Source organism: Rhipicephalus microplus, chromosome X, assembly GCF_043290135.1.
Source record: "Rhipicephalus microplus isolate Deutch F79 chromosome X, USDA_Rmic, whole genome shotgun sequence".
Taxonomy (NCBI): domain Eukaryota; kingdom Metazoa; phylum Arthropoda; class Arachnida; order Ixodida; family Ixodidae; genus Rhipicephalus; species Rhipicephalus microplus.
The window spans coordinates 453,105,128-453,131,182 of record NC_134710.1 but is presented as its reverse complement, the minus strand read 5'-3'; the positions used below and the strand labels follow the sequence as shown (position 1 = coordinate 453,131,182).

The window sequence follows — 26,055 nt, the reverse complement described above, 5'->3', positions numbered from 1 at the left end:
GCGAAATCATTTCGTCCGACTAATAACAGGGAGTATCGGCTCAGTGACAACGAAGCAACTACAAGAGAACACGAGCTAGATGCACTGACAACGGCGAGTGTTTTCACGTCATTATTCAGCAACTGTACAGACAACACGATCGGCAGTGCGCCTTCTACAGTTGCATTCCGCTACGTGGCCGACACAGCGTCCGGCCACTGTTTCCGTGTTCCGCGTGAAACTCACCGGCGTCAGAATTCTGCGAGCGTGGTAACTATGAGCACGGTGCAAGTGACACTTGAACGCGTTTGCTGTTACGTTCAGATTAGACGCAATGCTGGTGGAGAGTGTACGAAGCGAAACAAAAAAGGTGTTTTAATAAGAACATGTTGTTACTGTACACATCTAACAGAAACCTACGTATGTTCACATGGTTCTCATGGCGTCTTGCTGGGATCAACAGCATGGTTCGTTATCACAAGCAGGAGCACTGCTCAACCTTCACTGACGTGCAAGGCGTTCGCCGTCGTTCAGCTTCGTCATTGTGCCCAACGCAATTTCGCTGAACACTAACTGCTTCATCCGCGTCATCCGCCGCACGACACATGGATATGCACTTGTTCCACGCACTGTTCAAACCCCGTGATGGACAAAGGGATTTGTAAACGTTGCTAAGAGTACAGTAACTGCCAGAAGAACACTGCGTAACCAATAACGCGGTGCAGAGCACGGATATTGTCAGCCACTGCTCAGCACGAGACCTGGGGAGGCATACATGCCGCCGCCAGTCGCGGCCACTTGCTGCTAGACCAGCTCCACTACGCAACACGTAACCATAGCAACGCCGCCGTTGTGCCCAGTGAATTTGGCTGCCCTAATGTCATTTCCGCCACACTTTTCACGCCACGTGCCGGCTGGGCATGCCCTCTCTTAGCTCTCTTACTCCGTGATATGGGACATCTCGAAAGAGTTTGGACTGCATCGAAATCGGTAGTTGACGTGCAGCCAGCAAGAAATGTCGTCTTGGGGTCGCGAGTCTCGCGTAGGTGGCGAGCATGGATTGACCCGCGCAACGTATATATCGCGACGGCTGCAATACCGGGCACCCTCGTCGTGTACAATTCTAATGAGACCTTCAGCGACACCCCGTGAACTCCCCTACGTGAACCAAGAGCTGGCCTGGTCCGTATGGAACTTGTTATTGTGACTTTTTGCAAACTGTTATTTTTTATAACCAGCTTATAACTAATCGTAGTTATGTGCGCTTCGTTGCACTTAGAAATTCAGAAGCGCGAGCATGATCGTTATCTTGTAAATTTTCTCTGTGTCTCCTTCAATTTAATTATGTTGTTATTTTATTTACATTACACGTATTTGTGTTTTGTCTGTACCTATTGTAATGATTTTTGATTATAGTTACATAGCTGTTCTTTCCATCGTGCAAACGTTTGTTGTTGTCTCATAAGTTGATTTTTAATGTCCTTGCCATTGTCCTGGTTCAAACAAATGCTTGTTTGTGTTTAATCAAACGTCCGTGTCTGCTCTATGAGTGTGTCGGTCAGGGTCATACATGACCACACGTGCAAACTCACACGGGTCGACCGACCTGCAAATAAACTTGAGATGTGCCACTTCGAGGCCTTTCAGGCGTCGCAGGTTGAAGCGTAAAGTGGAAGCCTGCGAGTCTGCTGCACGTCGATTGTTGGATCGGTGGAGCCTCACCCAAAGTGTGCGACAACAGTGAACTTCTGTATGACAATATGTATTCATTATTGATTACCAGTGACACATGCCACAACAAACTCATGTTTTAAGTGAACAGTGTGTGTAATACCCTATGAACACTGGACATTTTCGTGTAATTTGAATGAAATAACATTTGCATATAAAGGGATTATGCAGCTGCTACATATAAATTTATCATCTCTTTAAAATCAAATGAATTAGGCAATCGAATGAGTTCGCGAAAGACATTCATTGTCACAGTCCCAAACGCATACCTTCTACTCCAGAGAGAGAAAAGGTGGCATTCGCAGCATTAGAAATAACACCTGCATGCATGCAAACAGGCTAAACTAGTAGCTTTTTAGGACATCTATTATTTTAACTAGAATGAGGTCACAAATGTCTTTACTCTCCATGAGGTGGCACTTCGCTGCCGGCGCTGATATAACAAGCAGACACCTCTAGGCACGTGTATGCGTGTATCTGAAGTAATGACATCAGCTGCAAGAGCGCAATTACGCTGGGCTGAGACGCTTGCTTTCATAAAGCTATGACATTTCCGTTGCAAGCTGTTCACCCGCATGGGCGCATGCGAGACTATGTTTTAAAGTGAACAAATGCAAAATGCTCTGGGTTTTTGTTATGCGTATAATTGCATCGCAAGCTATACCACGTGTGCATCTGAAACTGCGCGTTCTAGAAAACCTGAATGGACTCGAAACGTTCATTTTGCCGTTTTTTTGTCACGCTTGCGCACGGCGTGTTACTTGTGGTCATTTTATCGGCTGTGTTACAGTGTTCTAGAAGGTCTGTGTCTACTGGTTAAGCAGGTCGTCTTGGTTCATGGTGGCCATCTATTCTGCATTATAAAATTTCTATGCGAATTTATTCAGGAAAGTAACTTTCCAAATGTATTTTAAAAAGAATTACTCAAGTAATAAACTGGTCAAGTGGAGGCCCGTCCTGTCTACGTGTTTTCTTCGTTTTTATGGTTGTTATTTTGACGCAAAATTGACTATTCCATTCAGCGTAACTTCCCTTTTTTATTCCTTTACATTTTCCTTCTACTTTTTAAGCCATTTTTTCTGAATGGTTGACATTGATATCATGTACGATCATAATACCATTACTTTTTCTGGCCATGGTGTAGCACCATTATATATTGAAGGGCATTCGTCGCTTCAACTGCCACTTCAATCTAATGACATTAACACTTCGAGTTTTATTATTAGTCGTGGCAGCTTGGGCTAGTTGGTATGGCATGACGATAATTATAGCGCGAGAAACAAACGACGACACAGAGACCTTCGTGTCTTTCTTGTCTCTGTGTCGTCGTTTGTTTGTCGCGCTATAACAATCGTGAATATTCCGCCTGCCCTCTTTACCACATTTTCACTAGGAAGTTTCCGTGAGCTCCGTATACCTTCCTGAAGGAAGTTTCTGCATACTCTGTAAACCTTTCTATATTTCCATATCTTTCCAGTTTTCTGTAAGGAACGATCTGTATATGTGACAAGACATCCGTATCCTTTCATATTGTTTTTAAGGAACTCTCCGTATATTGTACATGATTTCCGTATCCTTCCGTAATTTCCTTAAAAAGATTTCCGTAGATGCCTTGCAAATTCCATAGGCTTCAATAAAAATCTATAATTTTTTCGTAGAATGCATAAGAAAACTGTACAGAGTCCATAATTTTTTTTGATAAGCTTTCATACGAAACTTTTCAGTAGCAATAATTCTAGCTTCACCTGTAAAATAGCTTTACGTGTAAGTATGGCAGGTTTTCAGAACTAAACCTACGCGACGTGTAAACTTTTTTTTACAGTTGCGGGGCAGCACTTATGAATGGTCTACAATTAATTTGTAATGAAATTTTTTGTCTTATCATTGTTCTCCATTTCAGTCAACAGCAGTGTTATTCATTTGGATAAGATATAATGAAATATTCAATTTGTAAATGTATATGAATTTTACTTCTCTTCGAAAAACTTTTTTTTAGATTTTTCGTATTCTGGAGACCAAAATGGGCAAGTTTGAAACAAATAGGCCTGGAATAGCTTTCTTGGGCCCGATGAGCTTTTACCCTCTTTAAGTCGAGGAATTTTACGTCTCTCTACAAAATCTAAATAGGAGCCGACAGATTGAAGCAAGGTAGTGGTATAATCAGGGTTAACAGTGGAAGTACCTCTGACTGGCTGGCAGACATTCCGTTTTGATAGAAAGATCTATCTTTTTCAAAAGCGCCATGTTATCGTTGGCGTGTTAGTTTTAAAGAGGTTAATGTTGACGTCAACTTCTGGTGGTGGCGCGTGTCCCTATTCATAATCGCTGTTCAAAAAGCAAAAAAAAAACTATAAACCAGAAGTGTGCTGTCCTCTCTTCTCCTATAAAGTCAGATGACAGTATTGTTGTTCTCGGAAAATAGACAAGTAAAAAGAAGAAAGAAAAAACTTAAAGTTAGAGCGATGTGCTGTTCAAAACTGTTGGCCACGTCAGACGCGAAGAAACCAAAGAGCTTACAGCTTTGGAGCCGGCAGATGGTCGCTGCGTTCAGCCACCACAAAGGGTTGCCGACGATAGCGCTGACGTCTGTTCACGAACACCTACGAATGGGACGCACAACAAGGAATCACAACAAGGAACAAGGTGCTCGGGAACAGACTTCACCTTTACCTTCGGCAACCCTTTGTGGTGGCTGAACGCAGCGACCATCTGCCGGCTCCGAAGCGGTAAGCTCCATGGTTTCTTCGCGTCTGACGCGTCCACCACTTTTGAACAGCACTCCTCTTCAACTTTGAGTTTTTCTTTTTACTTTTTACTTTTTCTACTCTCCGAGAACAATTTCGAATCACTACTACTGATTTGAAGGGAAGTGAGAACAGCAGTCTTTCGCTTTATAGTTTTTTCGTTTCAGACGGTGATTCTCAACACAGACACGGGCCACCACCAGGAGTTTACTTCACCACTAACCCCTTTAAAACTAACACGCCAAGGTTGACATGGCACTTTTGAAAAAGGTAGGTCCTCTTATCTAAACGTCGGCCAGCCAGTCGGAGGCATTTCCCCTGTTAAACCTGCATATCCCAGTATCTCGCTATACAGTCACTTAACGCCCCCATGGTCTATACTCACTACCACGTCCTAGCATTCGATAACTAATACATTCCGCCCATGCCTTATCTATAATTTGCATTGGCGTTATTTGCCTGTAATCTTTTTTTAGATTTCTCAAAGATTTCGCAACGTGGGTGTCTAATTGAAGTTACGCAGTCTTTCCCAGTCACGCAATAAGGTTATCAAGAAATTGAAGAGTTTCGCAGTAGTTTTTCTGCGCCTCTTATATGTACGTTCATTGAGCGAAACTATGTTCTGTTGTGTTCATGCGCAGGTTTTCAAGAATTTACAAGCTGACTGTGAAGATAACAATGGGCTCGTGGTGGGCCCGAAGATAAGCGACACGCGCGCGAAAAAGCCCACTGCGTTCACCGCGCTGGAGTCCAGAAAGTCCAAGGCACCCCTAGCCCCTTCAAAACCGGAAACCCTCCGCCACAAGGCTGCACTACGTTCCTCTAAGCCTGAAGTGCCTGCACGAAAACCTGACATCATTGTTAACAAAAAAGAAGTGGCCGACCCATCAAACCAGCCGAATGCTGGCCTTCGTCAGCCAACAAAGATCGCCAAGGCCAGCCGGTCGGCCTTCGCATTATCGAAGAGCAAGTGATTGAACATATAGCCTGACCTGACCAAACGCTGCATCAATAATGTTTAATACGGACTGATACAAAAAAGTTCATGACTGGACATAACCAGTGAACAGGTGTAGGATCACACTGGTTACCTCTGTTTTTATATCCGTGGTTTGTCTTATTACATTACTACGAACTTCATTTTTTATTTATTATAGTGTGTTTCTCCACCACTCCATTCTTTACAATTACTTGTGTTTTATTCATTAACATTGTGAACTTAGGTTCTATTTCAATCTTTTTCGGAATCCCAGGCATTAGCGTGGAGACCATGTTGCACGAAAATTTTCTTTGTGAAAAAATACGTGTTTAGAAAGAGTCACTTGTGTAAATAAAAAGATTAGAGTGCAGGTATCTTGAATAAGTGATATGGAAAGTATAAACAAAAATCTTGTTTTTGTGTGGTAATAAATATGCTGAATAAAAGAAGCATGCCAAAAATGATTGGGGGATTTCAATTTATGTTAGGCTTATATTATTCACAGTATTCACTTTCTCCATTGAACCACACAGACCTTTCGTTTCTCTACAAATGTTTGCAACGGTGGATTTAAAGCAAAATTCATGAAAAGTCGCGTTAATATTTCCAGTGCTGCCATCTATTTATGCTATTATTTGAAGCCCACATGCGTCTACCCACGATCTGAAGACTTCACACTTTGATACGCCAACGGTAGTGGCACAGTCGCTTGTGTTGGTGAACGGGTCGCCAGTATGTTGTATATGCCAACAGCTGTCTATGCTGGTGCAGCACGCAACGTTGAAATTCTGATGCACAGTGCGGGTTTAGTGAGAGCTTAACAAAATAGCGCCAGAAAGTGCAGCTTGGCGGATCTTACGCAGCATATGACTTATTGCAGCTCAGCTCACATTACGTAAACTGTACTAAGAGAACTCGTTCGCAGCTTCAAGGATGAATATTAAGATATATGGTGTATATAAAATGTAGGTTCTTTCCAATATTATAGAAAATGATTCTCATCACTCGGCGCCCGAGACGCATCACCAGAAGTGGTATAGGTAATTGAGAAAAGAAATGTACACCGCTATTCCAATAGCGGCGATTGATTTACTGTTCATTCAAAGATGAAGCAGAAGCGCTGGAGATATTCTAGTATGCTGAAAAAAACTTGTACGTACAGACTGGACAAAAGTTATATAAGTATGGACACTAATGTTACAAAAAAAAAAGAAAAACACTTTGCAATTGACCTGTCTTTTGTAAGGCAACCCTACAAAATTGGGCACAGCCGATGGTGCCTAACATTTCAAGCATGGTTCAGAACATGTGGCAGAACTTCAGGGCCTCATCTTATTCCCTCGCTGCTCCGCCCTTACACAACTATCAGCAAATCGTCACCTCTTTGTCTTCTGATAAGGCAGTACACAAGGTCGATCAAAAACTTGCCACAAGGACATCACCTTCGCGCACGTGAAGCGCAATTGCCCCTAACCCCAAATAACGCAACAACAAAAATGTAAATAAAACCTAACTAAAGAATGTCAGAGATGCTTAGGCAAGCTCCGCGGCGAACAATTATTTAGACTTAGAGCTACACGTACTGGGTTTAGACGCCATAGGGCGGGTTCCCCGTAACACGTAAACTTCTTGACGACGGGGCAACAATTCACCTGTCCCCTGTGCGCTGCAAGAGGAACCACTTGCTCAACACCCGTGTGTACACTTACGACTTCATTTTTAAGAATTAACACGGGAACAGTCGAATACATGCCACTGCGACAATAGGCACCAAATCGAAGACTGGACGTCCAATCATCGCGACTTCAGGCACGTTCTCCCTTGTCGCCAGCCTGCCCACTACCAAGCGCTACCGGAACTAAGCCGGACCGGAACAAAAGGCTGTGGGTGACCTACGACTTTTTGTAATGCACAGTGCGTGGAAACGGCTTGAGTAAATAAAACCACTCGGCTTGAGTAAACCCAGCACGTGGCTGGGCGTCAGCTGAACTAAAGTGAGGACTCAGCGCACCGCTCTGGTTCTCGGAAGAGGCCCATTGATGCGCCGACTGCAAGTGCCCGGCGGCAATCAGGGGTCCATCACAACGACGTTTATAATCCCACCCCTTTTGCTGTCCACGTGGCCGTTGGTTTTTTTTCTGAGTTAACTGGAGCTTGAAACACTCGGTCGTCTCTGGCGCTACAGAACAACGCGGGGTACCGTGCTGGCGCTGTACTGTCTGCGTTCACGGCAAACCCGGTCAGACAGGCTTCAACCGAGTGCAACTAAAGTAATGCTGTCTGCAATAGGCTGACGCGCCTTCCCAAGCTTACGACACTAAGTCAATAGAAGCATACTAAAACTGCCGCGCAACACGCAACCTGCGCAGCCGCATGAACTTGGTGCGGTTCTACAGTGTTTTTGGCACAAGGGAAGTTTGATGGTCAAAGAGCGTGAGGACGTAGTAACGGGTATAAACAACAGTGGCGCTAAGTGGCTGTGTACACAAAATTCCTCCAGCTGAAAGAGGGCAAAAGCTCCTGAGACTAAAGATTACTATTTCAGGCCAATTAGTTTCAAACACCACTATTTTCTTATTCAGCGTACAAAAAAATCTACAAAATGTTTTCGGAAGAGTAGTGAACTACATATAAGTCTACAAATTACATTTGGTTGATTATTTTTTTCAAATGAAATACAGAGCTGTTGACTGCAATCTAGAACACAGATAAGCCAAAAAGTCATTGGAGACCCTTCATTAGTGCTGTCATACAACTGCAAAAAGTAAAGTTTACACTCCACGACGCACCAGCTCACCTACCGACCGATATAATCTACAGCTCAAAGTACAGGCGAAAAAATTTCTGACCTCTAATAATGAGCCAGCGATTTCGTGAACGATGTGGACTTAAAAGCATAAAAATTGAAGTTGATCGACGTTTACAAAAAAGATCGAAAGCAAGGCAGGAAGAAAAACTTCATCGCAACAAAGAGACAGACGCTTCTTTCGCTACTCCAAAAAAACGGAGTACCCAATGAATGCCGAACGACGTGCGTCACGCTGCCTAACTCGAAGTTAGTATTATTAGGCGCACGCACCAAGCACTTTCGCAGTGGATAGCAGTGGCTCCTAGGCGCTTTTCGTTGAGCTTTCTTGTGAAGTCCGACAATGTTTTTGTGTACATCCTCCAGCAAAGGAAAGTGTTGCAGGCAGCTCCTAGTTTGTCTGGACTTGTCGGAAGAGATACTGCAATATACAATAGTTTTCACGGCTTCGTATGCTAGTGTGCTTCCCCCATCCGTCTCGACTTCTGTCGTTGAAGAGTTCGTAGCCATCTGTGCACATATTACTACCTACTGTACGCCTGTCCTTAAATATATACGGATGCTACTAAGTCCCCCACTTCTGTGTCATGTGCAGCCGTTCGTTATTCTCTATCAGATGTCAGAGTTCTGTACACTAAGACAACTATCTTCAGATCAGAAGCCTATGCAATAGTTGCGGCAGTGAAATAAAGTAAACAACTGAAACTACAGCAGGAAATACAATACACTAATCTGCTGAGTGTGGTAAAATCTATAAAACAATAAAATAACATACAAATTCACATCCTATCTTACTATACACCATATTATGCACAATTTGCAGGCTCAGACACCATGTCGTAGTGTGCTTGGTCCCAGGGTAACAACGATCTATGGAAACCTGTTGGCAGATCGGCTAGTTGCATACGCCCAGGAAATCACTGACAATGCAGCCATACCTGCTCCTGCATTTGACCTCAAACCCCTCTTACACGAGAATTCGGGGATTGTTAGCAGTGGTTATCAGACAGGCAAACACAAAATAAGCCTCATCTAATCAAACCACCTCACGCAAATGAGCCGCTAGTATCAAGGTCACGCTGCCCAGAAGTTTCACGTACCAGATTCAGAATACAATATAGACACAGTACAACCTCAAACTACTTGTCCCGAGGTGGTCCACCTTTGTGTGAGAAATGTGGTGAACCACTTGCCGTCATTAGCATTTTCATTCAGTGCAGTGTATTGGATGCTATCGGACAAAAAAAAAACACTTCCTATCACAATACCAAGAGCACATACCATTTCTTCGATTGATGTTGTTAGGTATAGAACTTCTTTTTAAACATGAGACATTGCGTTTTTGAAAGAAGTTCACAGCTCTTAATTTAATAACTGGCAACCAGTAGCATGAACTCCTAATGGAGCAGGCTGTTGATGCGGAAGCGTTATTTCATAAAGCACCGGCCTCCCTTCCTTTGCTCTGAAAGGCTTTGAGGAGGAACGCATGCTATTTTCACGTTTCTCACTGGAATATATCATACCAATGAAGGACAACACGCATCGCCGTGATACTTCTTTAGTCTAATATTATAATAATTGTTTCGGCTTTCACGTCTCAAAACCTTCATAGGATTTTTAGTCGAAACTCAACCTTTACGTGTCTATACTGCACGTGGCTTTAGTCTTCTATACAGCCATAATGCACAGTAATTGCAACCACTGGTCGACGTCGACACCACATAAGAAACTTGGCCCTCTTTGGCACACCTATGGCTTTTGCGCCACAAGCTTCCTGGTCATCATCATCGAAAATTTATTCCAACCTAAGTCTTGCTTTGCGCCGTAAATTCGAACGGCAGTCGCGCGACCACACCATTTTCATGAACAAAAGTACTTTAGCAGGATTACCCCCACACACTTACCCTTCAGTCCAAATGTTTTTAGCAGCAGCGTTTCCATTCAAACTTTGAGCTGGAAGTGTCGCTCGGAATAACCCGATTTGCATAGCAGTTCACCTCGTGACATTACTCACATATAACACAAAATATAACATAAAGTGATCACTTTCTTTGCAGGGTGCCCGTATAAAATCTTCTGGCGAAAAGTGTCAGCATCGTGCCATTGTTCTCTGGTAGAATACTCGACTGTCACAGAGAGGACGAGGGTTTCAAATTCTATTCCGTCCTAATTACTTTTAAAGCGATAGCATTAAAGATATTGTTTCGCCGTAATTTTGCTGTCGGTGTAGCGAGACAGAGAAATCGGTGTAGCGATACCTTTGGCTGTGAGCGAGACCAAGAAATCGACAACGATGCAAATAAAAAAGAAATTGATAACCCTGGAGCAGAGTGGGGACCGAACCAGGGTTATTTGGGTTTTGCGTGGTGAGTGAACCCGGGCCGTTTGCGTGGCAAGTAATGTTCTACCAGAAGGCTACACTTCTGCTTGTGAAGACAAGGAAAAAAAAACTTCCTCTGCTTCGAAAAGCAGTGAAAGTAGTTTTTGTTCTTCACAAACACACACGCCATGTATACAAGCACTCTAAAATGTTTTCAGCAGGAACGGCGCAGTTACCCCAAAAAGGGCTGTTTGCTCCTCCAAAAAACGAAATGTGTGCAAACGATTGTTTGCACACTTTTCTTGTGGAATAAAGCACCCGTGTTTCGGAGTAGCTGCAGGAATATTCGCGCCATGTGCAAATGAGCCGTCGGTGCCTACACAAGCCTGTACCCTCTCAGACGGTGCTGTATATAGCATGGTGCGTTGTAGTAGTTAGTGTAGGCGCATGCGCTGACTCAGTGGGCGAGAGTTGTAATCCCGTCTGTTTGCTGCAAATATTTCTATATTTATTTCTGGATGTCAAGCTTTTACATCAAATGTAAATCTAATTAAACGCCTTCACGCACTTCGAAAGGCTTGTCAAGTCAAGAAAAACCAGATTTTGCTTTTGCGCAAAATATCTGATTCTCCTTTGAGAAGTAACAGCCAAAGTGCGGCTACTTCTTTGTAGATACTTCTAAATTGGTGCAATGGGTGTGACAAGTTAGTTACTCATCTAAAGGAGCTATCTCAATACCACGTTTTTACTTTACTTGCTAGACTGTGTTTCACAACTCAACAATAATATTGCACTAATATTGCGTGGTTCAAGCATCCATTGCCCACAGGCGTCACATTGTACGATTATAATATTGGGTCCACAGTTGAAAGCTGGTACCCCACAACAACATACAAACTTGGTACTGCACTAGAGTGTGTTTCACAACGCAACAATTACATTGCACTAATAATGCGTGGTTCAAGCATCCATTGCCCACAGGTGTCATAATGTGCGATTATTATATTGTGTCCACAGTTAAAAGCTAGTACCCCACAACAACATACAAACACGGTACGGCGCCTCATCCTTTAAAGCCACGCATAGTGGGTGCATAGCAAAGTCAAAAAGGTTTCATGCACTAAGTGACGAAATACGCACTAGGAAGAGGAAGTCACTATCACGTTCAACCTCTTAAGACGAAGCTTTAGGGTCCCCCATTTTTAACAAAAATGAAGCATACTGCTATAACGGGTGATTATTTTTTCACAGACACAGCAGTCACAGTCATTAGCGGAGGCGGTGGACTTAATGACCGTATTGTGACGTAATGTGAAGAACTCAACACGCGTTTGTAGAGCCCACCCTAAATGTTAGCTTGATTTTCAAAGTTTTATTTGTGGGTACTTGGTGGATCAAATGCGTTTGTTGGTCATCTGTTGTCCTCACCTTCGTCCACAAACAAGCGTCATTGTTATAGGAACGAATGTCCGATTTCGACTTCTCCTGGCTTTCCGGTCTATCCCGTCTAGCTGCTTTGTTATTCTTACACTTTCAAATTGATGAAAATTTCTACAAGTATTGGGGGAGGGGGTCATATAGCAGCCCTGTGACTTTTTTCAGATCATTTAGGATTATCTGCTTCACTAATGACTGAACCTAAGCGAGAACCTCTTCATAAATTTTCAAACATTTTCGCAGTAAATACTTGTTTACAGACAATTATTATATTTTATTAGTTATTGCGTCGAATGTTTCAAGAAATGAAGAAGTTTGTGGGCGAAATATTGTAGAAGTTTTCCCAAAAACTGACCGAGTTCACATAATTTTCTGCTTGTTACTAAACCTATTTAGAAATCAGTATTGTTTGGTTTCACTTGCACTGTCACGTGAATAAATAATCACAATATTTTGCTTGAAAGAGCACGGGATGTTGCACCGATATTAAAGGTTGCAAGCGCAATATTTATTCTCACGTAATCTTTCGTATTCCCCCACAATTCTATAGCAGTCGCGTGACCACCTAATTCCTTATTAACAAGAATACTTTAATAAGATCACGCTCGTACCTTTACCTCCCATCCCATTTTTTTCAACAGAATGGCTGTTGTTGGGGTTGAAATCATCCTTGATATGAACCAGTTGTGTAACAAGTACGAAGTTCTCTAGCCCCCGTATTCTAGAACGTCTCTTCACTCAACGCTTCACCTTCACTTAAGAAAGCCGATGGGAGCGCTATCTCTTGACATGGCAAGTCACTGCATATTAGCGATAATCTGCTGTGATTCTTGAGTAGCACAGTGTCATTTTTCAGCCAAGCTGTGGCGCAGTGCTCGACTCTTTCAGGTGAAGGGTGAAAGTCGAGTCGAAAAGCGTTTGTGAATACGGGGGTAAGTGTTACAAAGGATTGAGGCATAATTATTTATCCTCGTAATTTCAACGTCAATATAATGCACCTAATGCCTCCCAGACATGTAGCGTAGCTGGTACGTCGCTTTTCCGCCTATAATAATAATATTATTATTATAATAATAATAATCCTCTTATTATTATTATTATTATTATTATTATTATTATTATTATTATTATTAATATCATTATTAGAGTGGTGACGCCACCCGAGACACTTTACCACAGGCCCTGAAAAGGCTGCTCTTGCTTTCTTTCTGACAGCACTGCCTTGTGAGCGCACACCTGGCGTGCGTTTTTCAAAATAAAACAATCTACGTTCATTTGAACTTGATGCAACCAAGACATGCCGTCAGCGCAACAAACAGAATTTAATAGAGGAAAGAGTAACGAGAAAAAACAGAGGCAGCAGAGGCACTGCAGCGGTGCTGCGCTGGCGGCTACACGTAAGAACACGCTGCCTGGGTGAGAGAGGGACCCTCCGCAACGATGCTGCATAGCGACCCGCGATATTTACGGCTTGTACAACGGTGTATTTAACACGAAAGGTGGTGTAAACGCGCCTTTTGTTATTTCCATGACTCCATTGAAAAACTCAACTGTCTTTTCTCTGCTGCTACTTGCCAAAACGGGTTAGCTGAGTAACCAAACAAAATAGAGCGTCAGAGTTTACTTTTCACTCTCTTTTTAGAGAGAAACGCGTGCGTGTGACCTTTGAATAGGTTTATTTTGCTGCAATCGTGAAAGAGCGTTTTTAAAAAGGTAAGAAAGGAAGGCTAAGTAGAGATGCTGAAGACGATATCAAATTCCGATTCGCCGAGCACCGCTTCTATCGATTGGCCGGAACAGAGCAGGCCGGAGCTTTTCACAAATGTCGGATCCCGGGGAAGCGACGGGACGGAAGGCTCCTGAGGTTACCAGCACTTTCACCTCCGAGCCTTTACGGTACCTAGGCCACGGCTTGGACTTGTACACAGGCTGCAGTTCCCTGTTCGACAGATGGCAAGTATAATAATGAGACATGTTCAGCAGTAATAAGGCTTCAAATCATTTCCGCCGGTATAACTATATAATACTTATAGATGCGGAATTCAAGCGGCGGTGTTCGAATGCTAGTGCGAATGTCGCGAGATCAAATCCGGGCCGCTGTGGCCCCATTTTTAATATAGGCGATAATGTTTTAGGCCCATAGACTTGAATTTAGGTGGACGTTAAAGAACACTACATGGTCGTTACTTTCGTAGCTCTTCACTATGGTGCCTCTCATAATCCTATGGTGGTTCCGGTTGCGTGAAAGCGCATATAATAATATTATTATTGCTTCAATCTAACAAACGTAGAACGATGCTTGTTTGGCAACGCTGCGGGCAATATATATATATATATATATATATATATATATATATATATATATATATATATATATATATATATATATATATATATGTATATATATAGAGAGAGAGAGAGAAAGAGAGAGAACGTTTATTGTTCTCGTTTTCTCGCTCTCACATGAGAAAATGAGAACAATGAACGTTAGATAAAAACAACTGGTCCAGTGAATGGGTGTTGTCTTCTTGTCGCACTCTTGACCATGGTGCAGTCTGACACTTCACTTCCTTTTACTTTTATTTCTTTAAGGACCCCCTGTAGGGGTATTATATAAGGGGTGGTGTATAACAGAAATTTGACCTATACAACGGTATTTTAATGGCTTCTGCAAACATAGATGGTTCGGTGATGACACAGATGGGCTGAGAAAAGCCATTCCAGTATTTTACTGCTCTTACAAAAAAAAGGCTAGGAATGCAGTGGTTCGGATGCGTGGCATTGCGACTTGTAACTGGTGACCAGTGCGATGGAATATGTGCGGATGGGTCGTAATGTATGGTTGATGATTCAGTGAACTGTACTAAAACATAAGAAAAAGTGAGAGGGTGGCAAACTGTCGGTTGGAAGCAAGGGTTGCTAGACCTTATTCCGCCTTTAGAGATGAGATGCTGATATGGTACAAATAAGCAGAATGAATGAACCTGGTAGCCCAATTTTGAAGTGAGTCGAGTTATGATATTAAGTGTGATTGATGAGGGCTCCATATGGAAGATGCATACTCAAGTTTAAACCTGATAAATGATTTATATGCAAGCGTGTTGGCGTAAGGCAGAGCATGGCGTTAGTTTTGTCTGATTAACACACACGCCTTACGATTCAAGCCATTGTACGGGTCCTCAAGGGTCATCAGCAGCACGGGTATTTCCAAGCGAGACGCCGTCTACGCTTTCACAATTTGGACTTCTCGACTCGACCACTGCAGGATCTGCCCATCAAACCATTCGGGGTCTGCATCAATGCTTTTCGGTCGTTCCAAGACGTCACCTGATAGGTACATCGCTACCACCTGCGGCTGAGAAGACGTACGGGCTCCAGGCGTACGGGAACGTATTGTGTACTCCCCGTGGCGCAAATCTCAGTTGCTCAACCAGTCCAAAAAGTGAGCCTTTTATGAATGCCGTTCAGGCTTCCTTGATGTATATCACTGTCACCAAGACCACATTCCAACCACTTTACATGAGACACATTTCACCCCTTTTTTTCGCCAGCACCGACACTGGCTTCGCTTGTGGGTCATTGGATAGCACCACGAACCTGTGGAGTACCACTCCGCGATTCCGCTTCGCGGTCAACGACTTCACAGCGTCAACATCTACACTGTTGCCTACAGCTTTGTCAGGGCTGCAAGTGATCGATGTCGCGTTAGCCACAGCTGCCTCCCAAGTCCATGAAATGAACTCGCCAGAGAGCCGCAGAAAGCTGTGGCGTTCCCTCAAAGAACTTTCCACTAACTCGGCTGGCTCACCTCGACATACTCTGGATTTTCTTCAGCCGTACTATCATCGCTGGCTGCCTTAAATCTTCCACACTGTCGCGGCTTCTAGGACAACGCCAACAGCTGGATCGCTACCATCAATGCTCTCGGGCCTCGCAATGCATCGGTTGAAGAGCAGAATCGGGGTATGGCCATACATCACCGCCTCAATGCTTTTGCGGCATGGCACTGGTATTAAGGCGTCAGGCAGCAGTCCTGGCCAGACTGTAGCACCAAGCTCATACCTGCGTTTTAACGGATCGACTACGACCTCACTGCGACAACTCCTTCCAACCTCGCTGCTACCGACAACGAGGCTCCAGAGAAGCACCACCATAAAGGTGTTACTACACAGTGCGGCTTCTCAACCAAAGCATCTTCGCCATGCAATTCTACAAACAATGTACTCGAGCAATGTTTGATTCTGTGCTGGTGTCCGACGCATGCCCGAGAAGACAAAAATCCGAGGCTTGATTTCCTCTGAAGTCGCATGCCTCAAGATAATCTTCTCTTCCTGACTTGGATGTGCCAGCTTCCCTCGTACCTGGCACGCTGTCCCTCCGGACGCTGGACGAGCCAAATCCACCACTTCGAGTTCGGCCTACTGTTAGAAGCCATATGTATCCTAGCCACGAGTGCAATCATTGGTCAAGTGTGCGGATGGGGACGCTCAACTCTGGCGAAGTGTAGTCTCCGCAAAAAAATCTACAGTGCCTATCCTGCCCGAGAATGATGTCATCAAAAACTGATCAATGCAGAACACGGTTTCAGTTGAGAAAACTTTGTACCTGTTCGGTTTCAGAGCAAGTGACACAGCATAATCTGAGGATGATTTGCCTGACAAGGTAGCAGATAAAGTCTGCTCATACATGTCACAGATGTCCAGCGTGACACCCAGTCACAAATTGACGTGCCTAGAACAGGCAGACAACCCCGCTCAGTGAGGGTGTCTGGTAATCGTCACGATTACATGGAACTGATGCATTCATTCCACATCAGCCACTACAACCTGCTAGCCCCATATCCTGCAAGTGGTCGCATTTGTTCGCGGCGCAGACGAGACCTGCTACGAGCAGCCTGGTTTGTTCTCCAGAGTACTTGGCATTGCATCAAGATAGGTCAAAAAATGCTCATGGCCCACCATCACGGAACTCCAAGTGTCAACCTCCAGAGAAAATTTACGCAGCTCTGGTCCCTGCAGTCATTACCGAATGTGATGATAACGAGCGGCAATGGAGCTGTGACTATCGCTCTCGGCCAGTGCGAGAAGACGAGAATGACGAAAGTCAAAAAAAGAACAACCGGCCTAGCAAACGGACATATTCTGCCTCCTGCAGTCCTGACTCTCTCTCTCTCCATATATATATATATATATATATATATATATATATATATATATATATATATATATATATATATATATATATATATATATATATATATATATATATATATATATATATATATATATATATATATATATATATATATATATATTGTAGCGAAGTCTCCGAACTCTGAAATGGGTTGAGCTCTTGAGTACGTTCTAGTGGGGCTACCCAACAAGGACGCCGCTCGCGCTGAGAGGCCGTGCTTGGCCGTGACTGTCGCCATTGTATATTCTCGCTCGTTGCCGGCTATTGAACGCCTTCACAATTCGGTGGAGAGTGCTGCGATCCCGGTCAATGCCTTTGGAGCTACGGTCACGTACCCTGCCATCTACTATGTACAAGGACGCTTCTCAGCAAACGCCTCCTCCAATGCCACCCTCTTGTCCCGGTGTCCCCAGAATCCGCGATCCACCCATCTTCACTGGCGCTGATGGCACTGACGTGGAGGACTGGCTCGCCATTTACGAGCGCGTGAGCGTTCCCAACAAATCGGACGAGGACGGCAAGCTGACCAACTTGGTATTCTACCTTACGGGTGTTGACAGTTTGTGGTACAACAACCACGCGTCCGATTTCGCCACCTGGTCTGATTTTAAGACCGCAATCTTCAACGTCTTCGGCCGCCCTGCTGTTCCCAAGCTGCAAGCCGAGCAGCGCTTACGTGAACGTGCTCAGGAGTCTAGTGAGTCATTTACCAGCTATATTGAAGACGTCCTGGACCTATGCAACAAATCTAATCACACCATGTCTAAGTCTGACAAGATCCGAAACATCATGAAAGGCATTGACGATGATGCCTTCACAATGGTGCTCGCCAAAAACCCCGGCACAGTGGCTGAGGTCATCACACTGTGCCAGAGCTACGAGGAGCTCCGCCGGCAGCGTTCGATGACCCGTCGCTCCCCACCACATGATGCAACGCTTGCTGGCTTGGAGGCCAGTTGTGACCAAGTGGCGTTGATGGCCGACCTAAAGTTCTTCATCAGTGAAAAAACCAGGCGTCAGTTCTCTCTCCTGCTCTTTGCCCACAAACCGGCTGTTCAACAATCGGCTACTACCCTTCTCCCTCCCATACGTCAAGAAATTGAGCAGAAAATAGCGGAGGTAATGCCTGCGTACCACACTCAATAGCCTCCGGCTCCTGCGCCCCTGAGTTACGCCCAAGTGGTCACCAGGCCGCCTCAAGTCGTTCCAGCACCCGCCCCTCTGACCTACCCCGAAGCTGCTGCTCGACCTCCGTCCTTTGCAGCGGGTATTCCCGCTACGTATGTTGACGTAACTCCTCAGCCTTTGCTTCAGCCCACCATGCAGCCACCGTTCCGTTCATCGGCTCTTGCGACATAGGTGAGACCTACTCTGGTGAACAGATGGCGCACAACCGACAACCGACCCATCTGCTTTGCCTGCGGTTACGCCGGTCACGTGGCCCGTTATTGCCATCGCGTACAGCCGGCTCCAATTTCTTCACCTGTTGCTGGCCAACTCAGCCGTCCTTATCGCGAAGAACCACTGTCTAAGCCACCTCGGTCTCGCCCAGGTTCATCTCGAAGATCGCCGTCCCCACGACGTCGTTCCCTGCCCCCCATGCGGCCAAGTGCAGGTGCTCATGAGCGGGAAAAGTAGTGGTTGCTGTCCCCGAGGCAAGAACTGCGACGCTATTGTATTGCGAAAGCCCTCAGAGCCGCCCACCCAATGTCATTGACGTGCTTGTGGGCGGTGTTTGTGCATCGGCTCTTATTGACACTGGAGCTGCTGTATAAGTTATGGACGAAAAACTCTGCCGCTTACTTTGAAAAGTGACGACGCCACTTTTCGGGTTGTCCCTAGGTACTGCAAGTTTGCATCGTATTCATCCTACAGCAGGGTGCACAGCTCATGTTGTCATCCAGGGCGTTCTGTATGTCGCCCAGTTCATCATCATTCCGGCATGCTCTCATGACGTCATCCTGGGTTAGGACTTTCTCTCCCGCCATGACGCCGTCATCCATTGTGCCGCCGCCGAAATTGAGCTCTCACCCTTTTCGCATTTGACGCCAGAAGACAGTCCCTCGACACTGAGCAAGATTTTAACGAAAGACGATACAACAGTGCCTCCAAACTCGACGACGGCTGTGTCTGTCTACTGCGCCAGTCTCTCCGACACCATTGCACTCGTTTCGCCATCTGACCGCGCTTGCAGCAGGAAAGGGTTGCAAGTACATTTCGCGACCGTGCAGGTCAACCAGGGCAACGCTGCTATTTTTGTAACCAACCCGTCCCCGTACACTGCTACCATGCTTCGAGGGGAATGTTTCGGCAGAGTGGAACCAGTCGACGACGCACAAGTCGTGAACGTACCCGATGACACGCGCTGTCCCAGGTCGCGTACCATCAATGCTGTTTCCACTTCTGATTCGTCATCTGCTGATGTATTTGGCCCCTCGATCGCTGACAACCTTCCGACCGTACAGCGTTCCCAACTTCTGGACCTGTTGCAAGAATATCGTTCTTCTTTCGATGTCGGGCGAAGTTTTCTCGGTCGCACGTTCGTTGTTACGCATCGCATCGACACTGCTGCCCATCCACCTTTACGGCACAGCCCATATCACGTGTAGCATGCTGAACGTCGAGTAAATAATGATCAGGTTGACGATATGCTGCGACGCGACGTTATTCGGCCCTCGGACAGTCATTGGGCGTCTCCTGTTGTTTTTGTTGCGAAGAAAGACGGTTCTGTGCGGTTCTAAGTTGACTACAGACGGCTCAATAAGATAACTCGCAAGAATGTTTATCCACTGCCACGCATTGATGACGCGATTGACAGCCTTCATGGAGCCGATTTTTTTTCTTCTCTCGATCTGCGCTCGGGGTACTGGCAAGTTTCCATGGCTGACGACGCTCGACCAACGACCGCCTTCGTCACGCCAGACGGCTTGTACGAGTTCAACATGATTCCATTTGGTCTATGTAATGCACCTGCGACCTTTGAGCGCATGACGGACACCGTTCTGCGCAACTTGAAATGGTACAAGTGCTTGTGTTACCTCGAAGATGTCATTGTTTTTGCTCCGGATTTCTCCACGCATCTTCAATGTCTGAAAGACGTTTTCGCACGTGTGAGCCATGCTGACTTGCAACTAAATCTGAAAAAGTGCCGATTTGCAGCACGGCAACTCACCATACTGGGGTACGTCGTGTCGAAAGACAGCATTCTTTCTGATCCTGCCAAGCTTCAGGCCGTGGCCGAATTCCCCAAACCAGCATCTGTCGAAAAACTGCGTAGTTTTGTGGGCCTGTGCTCATACTTCCGAAGCTTCATACGAAACTTTGCCATGATCATATCACCGCTGACGAAGCTCCTTCGAAGTAACGGGCCCCTCAATTTGTCGTCATCCGAGTGCGACGACGCGTTCGCGAAGCTCCGCCATTTGTTGACGTCGCCTCCCATTCTACGCCACTACGACCCTACAGCCCCAACGGAGGTGCACACGGACGCCAGCGGTGTAGGCCTTGACGCTGTCCTGGCGCAGCGAAAACCCGGATTCCCTGAATATATCGTAGCATATGCAAGCCGTATGCTCACAAGAGCCGAGACAAACTACACCATCACGGAGAAAGAGTGCCTGGTGATCGTCTAGGCCCTTATAAAGTTTCGACCTTATTTGTATGGTCGCCCATTCAATGTCGTCACCGAGCATCATGCACTATGCTGGCTTTCATCATTGAAGGATCCCTCAGGCCGTCTCTCCCGTTGGGCTCTTCGCTTACAAGACTACGACATCCGTGTGCTGTACCGCAAAGGATGCCAGCATGCTGATGCTGATGCCCTCTCACGCACCCTCTACCTCAAGACGGCGTGCCATGCACAGTAACCTCAATTGCTGTATCTGCCATCGATGTTGACATCCTCGCTACCGAACAGCGAAAGGATAATTGGATCGCCCCGCTGATCAGCTTGCTCTCTGATCCGTCCGCAACACCATCCACGCGTGCCTTGCGTCGTCAAGCTCACCATTTCGCCATCCGTGACGGCCTCCTACACCGACGCAGTTATGACTCCGATGGCCGGCATTGGTTACTCGTCATACCTCGCAGTCTGCGGTTGGAGATATGTGAATCTTTCCATTCTGATCCACAATGTGCGCACTCTGGGGTATTCTAAACTTACCACCGCATTCGACAACGCTACTTCTGGCGCGGGATGTACCACTACATGCAGCAGTTCGTTCGCTCTTGCCTCACTTGCCAACGCCGTAAACCGTCAGCACACATGTTGCACGCCGGTCTGCAACCGTTACCTTGCCCTGACCGTCCCTTTGGGCGCGTAGGTATCAATTTGTAGGGACCACTTCCTCTGACGTCGGCTGGTAACCGCTGGGCCATCGTTGCCGTTGACCATTTAACGCGATATGCCGAAACCGCCGCTCTCCCTGCGGCTACTGCGCGCTATGTTGCGTCCTTCCTGCTGCATCGATTCATACTGCGCCACAGACCACTCCAAGGGCTTCTCAGCGATCGAGGCCACGTCTCTTGTCGGAAGTCGTCGAAGCCATTCTGACGGAGTGCCATTCTGTCCACCGCAAAACTACTGCTTACCACCCACAGACGAATAGCCTCACAGAACGCTTTAACCGCACCCTCAGCGACATGCTTTCTATGCACGTCGCTGCCATTCACACTAATTGGGATAATATACTGCCCTTCGTCAACTACGCCTGCAACACCGCCCCTCAGAGCACGACCGGTTTTTCACCTTTCTACTTGCTGTACGGAAGGCACCCGTCGCACACCATGGACGTGATACTCCCGTACACGCCGGGTCCATCTGAGTGTACACCTATTTCCGAGACAGCCAGGCTTGCTGAAAAGTGTCGCGAGCTTGCCAAGACATTTACGACGCAAGAGCAAGAGCGGCAGAAGAGTATTCGTGATGGCTCCACCCTTTCTGAGCCCACGTTCCTTCCTGGTGCGCTTGTGTGGCTCTCAATCCCGACCTCTGTAGCTGGCCTCTCTTCAAAACTACTTCCTAAATACGAAGGCCCCTACCGTGTCATCGAGCGCACCTCACCAGTCAACTATCTGATCGAACCCTTTGGACAATCTTCGGACATGCGCCGCCGTGGGCGAGACATCGTCAACGTGGAGCGCCTGAAGGTTTATTATGACCCGCTCATAGTAACAAGCTGTTAGGTCGCCAGGCGGCTCCCTCTTTGACCCCGGGGTAATTGTAGCGAAGTCTCCAAACTCTGAAATAGGTCGAATTGTTAAGTACCTTCTAGTGGGGCTACCCAACAAGGACGCCGCTCGCGCTGAGAGCCCGTGCTTGGCCGTGACTGTCGCCATTGTATATTCTCGCTCGTTGCCGGCTAATAAACGCCTTAGCAGTATATATATATATATATATATATATATATATATATATATATATATATATATATATATATATATATATATATATATATATATATATATATATATATATATATATATATATATATATATATATTTAACCACAAAAACGGTGGTCAAAATGTCCACTTGGGGGAAGGGTGGGTGCTCGAGAGGTATTGTTGACAAAGATGACATTGCGCGTTTACGTTCGCCTTACTTTGTTGAGTTCCTGTTTCTTCCTCATCTCGACATGTCCATCTCGCTTCCTTCAAACGTTTCTTCCTGCTTTTTTTGTTGTTCATATTTTCCTTCTGCCTATTTCCCTCATGTCTCGAAAAGCTACAATAAGACACGAAAATGTCTAAATATTATTCTGCCTATGTACGGGGCTCCCATTGAAACGTCGGATGAATAAACAAGTTATATGAAAGCGCATCTGCTTTTACACCTATAAGCTTGCGGCAACCCAAGTTCTTCTTCTTTATATATATATATATATATATATATATATTTATATATATATATATATATATATATATATATATATATATATATATATATATATATATATATATATATATATATACAAAAGGGAAAGAATTGTATACTTAAGGGCCCATTTTTCGTGTTTTGACACAACGGTAATGAGATCTAATAGATAATATTGCCAAAGAGTGTGTAGGGAATGTTATCAGACCAATCGTATTGTTATGTGAAGAAAGAAAAGTGGGTAAAAAGATAACTTGCCGTGAGCCGAAACCAAATCTATGACCTTCGAATAATGCATTTGATGCTTTACCACTGAGCTACCACTGCCGCTATCCCCCCCAGCCACTTTATTGTGCTTATATGTGAATTTAAACATGGAAGTGTCAGTGAGCACCAACTGTAGCCATGGAGGCGAAAGTGGCACACTCTTTGTAAGGCTGTTTGGCATCACGTAGACCATGAACCTATAACGAGGTGGAAGCTGACCAATAGTCCTTCGTATACAACCTCACAGCACCAAGTCTGCAAGTACGACACCCTCGTTAATTGAGATGGGAAGGGAGTGTATATTTAAGCGCTCGTTTTTCTGTGTTTTGATACAATTTTAATGAGCTCTAACAAACAATAATGCCAAGGACTGTATAGGGAAGTTATTAGACCAATTGTATTGCAAATGTGAAGAAAGAAAAGTGGGTGGAAAGATAACTTGCCGTAAGCAGGTACCGAACCTGCAACCTTCGAATGACGCGTTCGATGCTATACCTCTTAGCTACCACGGTGGCTATCTCCCCAGCCACTTTATTAGGTCTATTTGTAATTTTAAATGTGAGAGTGTCAGTCAGCGTTACCTGTAGCCTGAGAGACAAGTATGGCACGCTCTTTTGAGCTTTTTGGCGTCACGCAGCAGGCTAACTTATTACGAGCTGCCAGCTGACCAATAGTCTCCTGTATATAATTGTGATTCTCTTGTTTTGATTGTCCGAACAAGTGCGAGGATTCGCCTGCGTGTCTGAAAATTCATTTTTGAATTTCATGCGATCATGCCTTTATGAACGTAGTTTTTTTTTCGATCAAGCGCCAACTTCGCAGGACGCCTATATCGTAAATTTTTTTATTCACCGATGCTATTCACTAGCGTGTCCAGTATCACGTTGCTAGATCTATCATTGATTGAGTGACATGATATTATTTGGTCTGGTTCTATGACTACAACCCATATAAATTAGGTATACCATATTCGAAAACTTGTATCCTAACAGGGGCTCTCAACGAGGTGGAGGTGTATTGTAAATACAATAGGAATAAAGTTCTTGCATTCTGTCATCACAATTCACAAAAATCACACTTCAGCACGAGGTTCTTACACTGGAGCATGTGAAATGTTTGTTTGTAGTTTTGTATCGCCTTCATGACTGTTGCGTTAGTGAGTATTTTTTGAATGCATTGTTGAATTTTGTTGACACAAATAACTCATCGTCGTGATTGGTGAATACCATCATTTCAACATACTTCTGAACACTGATGCCATCTACAAATTCTAAGTGTTACTTCCTCTTCAAAACGTCATTGCTTATCCTCTACAGCCTGGCAATTTCCACGACAAAACCGAGAGGTCGAGCCTCCTGGCCCTGTCGTCCTCGTACTTGACACCCAGAATTTCATTGTAGTAAACTGATAATCTCACGAGTCTTCCGAATTGACCACGCTTAAAACCAGGCCTCAGTTAACTGCAGTCACGGAGAAAGTGTTTTATTGTACATGCGTTTTTGTTGCATGCTTTGCGTGTAGATATAAAATAGGGTAATCATTGCCAAAAAGCAAGTCAGTATGAGCATTACATGCGGGGCCTAATCTTAGTCCGAAGATCTAGTGTCCCACAATCCCTCACTTTTTCACGCACAAATGGTTTAAGATCTCAGGTAGGAAGGCCTATAGAAGCGTTTCTTGGTTCCGTTGCTATAGAAGTTGTCATTCTGTCAGCAAGCACATTGCCTTCAATGCCTCTGTAGCTGGAAACCCAGCATAGTTTTACATGTTGTTGTGCTAGATACGCTTTGCATAGAGCTAAAAAGCGTTCAACAAGAATCAGAATTTTGTCTGTTTTAGTGATTTGAAAGCTTTGACAACGCTAAGCGAGTCTGCATATATACTCGTCTTTTGGAGCCTCATATATTAAACATATTTGACAGAAAAATGGAGTGCACATGCCTCAACATTAAATTACTCATCCGTGGGTGCAATTTCTCGCATTTCGAGAATTGCGGACGCAAAGCAGCACACGCCCGCATAGTAATGTTATGCGTCTGTAAAAACGTTCACGGGATGAGTACTTAGATTTTAGTTCTTGGTAGGCCCCGCCGTGGTGGTGTAGTGGCTAAGGTACTCGGCTGCTGACCCGCAGGTCATGGGTTCGTATCCCGATTGCAGCAGTTGGTATCTGATGGAGGTGAAAATGTTGTAGGCCCGTGTGCTCAGATTTGGGTGAACGTTAAAGAACCCCAGGTGGTCGAAATCTCCGGAGCTCTCCACTACAGCGGCTCTCATAATCATATGGTGGTTTTGGGACGTTAAACCCCACCTATCAATCAGATCAATTAGTTCTCGGTAGTGCAGTTATGTGTGTAGTTTTGGAACGTGCTTAATTGCCTTCACAAAAGATGTATCACTCGAATACCTCCCACTGCAATGGTGCAACGGCTTCGCAAGGGGCTATCATATATGCTTAAGAGGCACATCCATTTCTTCACTGAGGTTTCTCGACCGTAGTGAGAAGGGCGATCGCGCTGCAGGTCGGTCTGCTTACAGCATGGCTGAACTCACATAATTTAAAGTGGTGTAAACGGGAAGCTGTGTATTGGATACTGTTTTAGGAAAATACATCAAGCCCAAATATACTCTTTACAGATGAAGCGAACATTCTTCACAATGCACATAAAAAGCTCTCCACGGGACTTGTCCTGAGCGCACCTGTAGCCATCCGGACACCAAGAAT

General features: G+C 45.1%; 1 protein-coding gene across 2 annotated transcripts in view; it reads left to right on the top strand.

The window, feature by feature from the left end:
• Positions 1-5,894, top strand: part of LOC119161687 (uncharacterized) — a 117,821-nt gene extending 111,927 nt beyond the window's left edge. For both annotated transcript variants that reach the window (XM_075880626.1, XM_075880625.1), the window contains one exon: positions 5,096-5,894. In XM_075880626.1, the coding sequence (XP_075736741.1) occupies positions 5,096-5,428 (333 nt within the window). In that variant the 3' untranslated portion in view covers positions 5,429-5,894. The remainder of the gene's footprint in view (positions 1-5,095) is intronic.
• Positions 5,895-26,055: the final 20,161 nt, after the last annotated feature.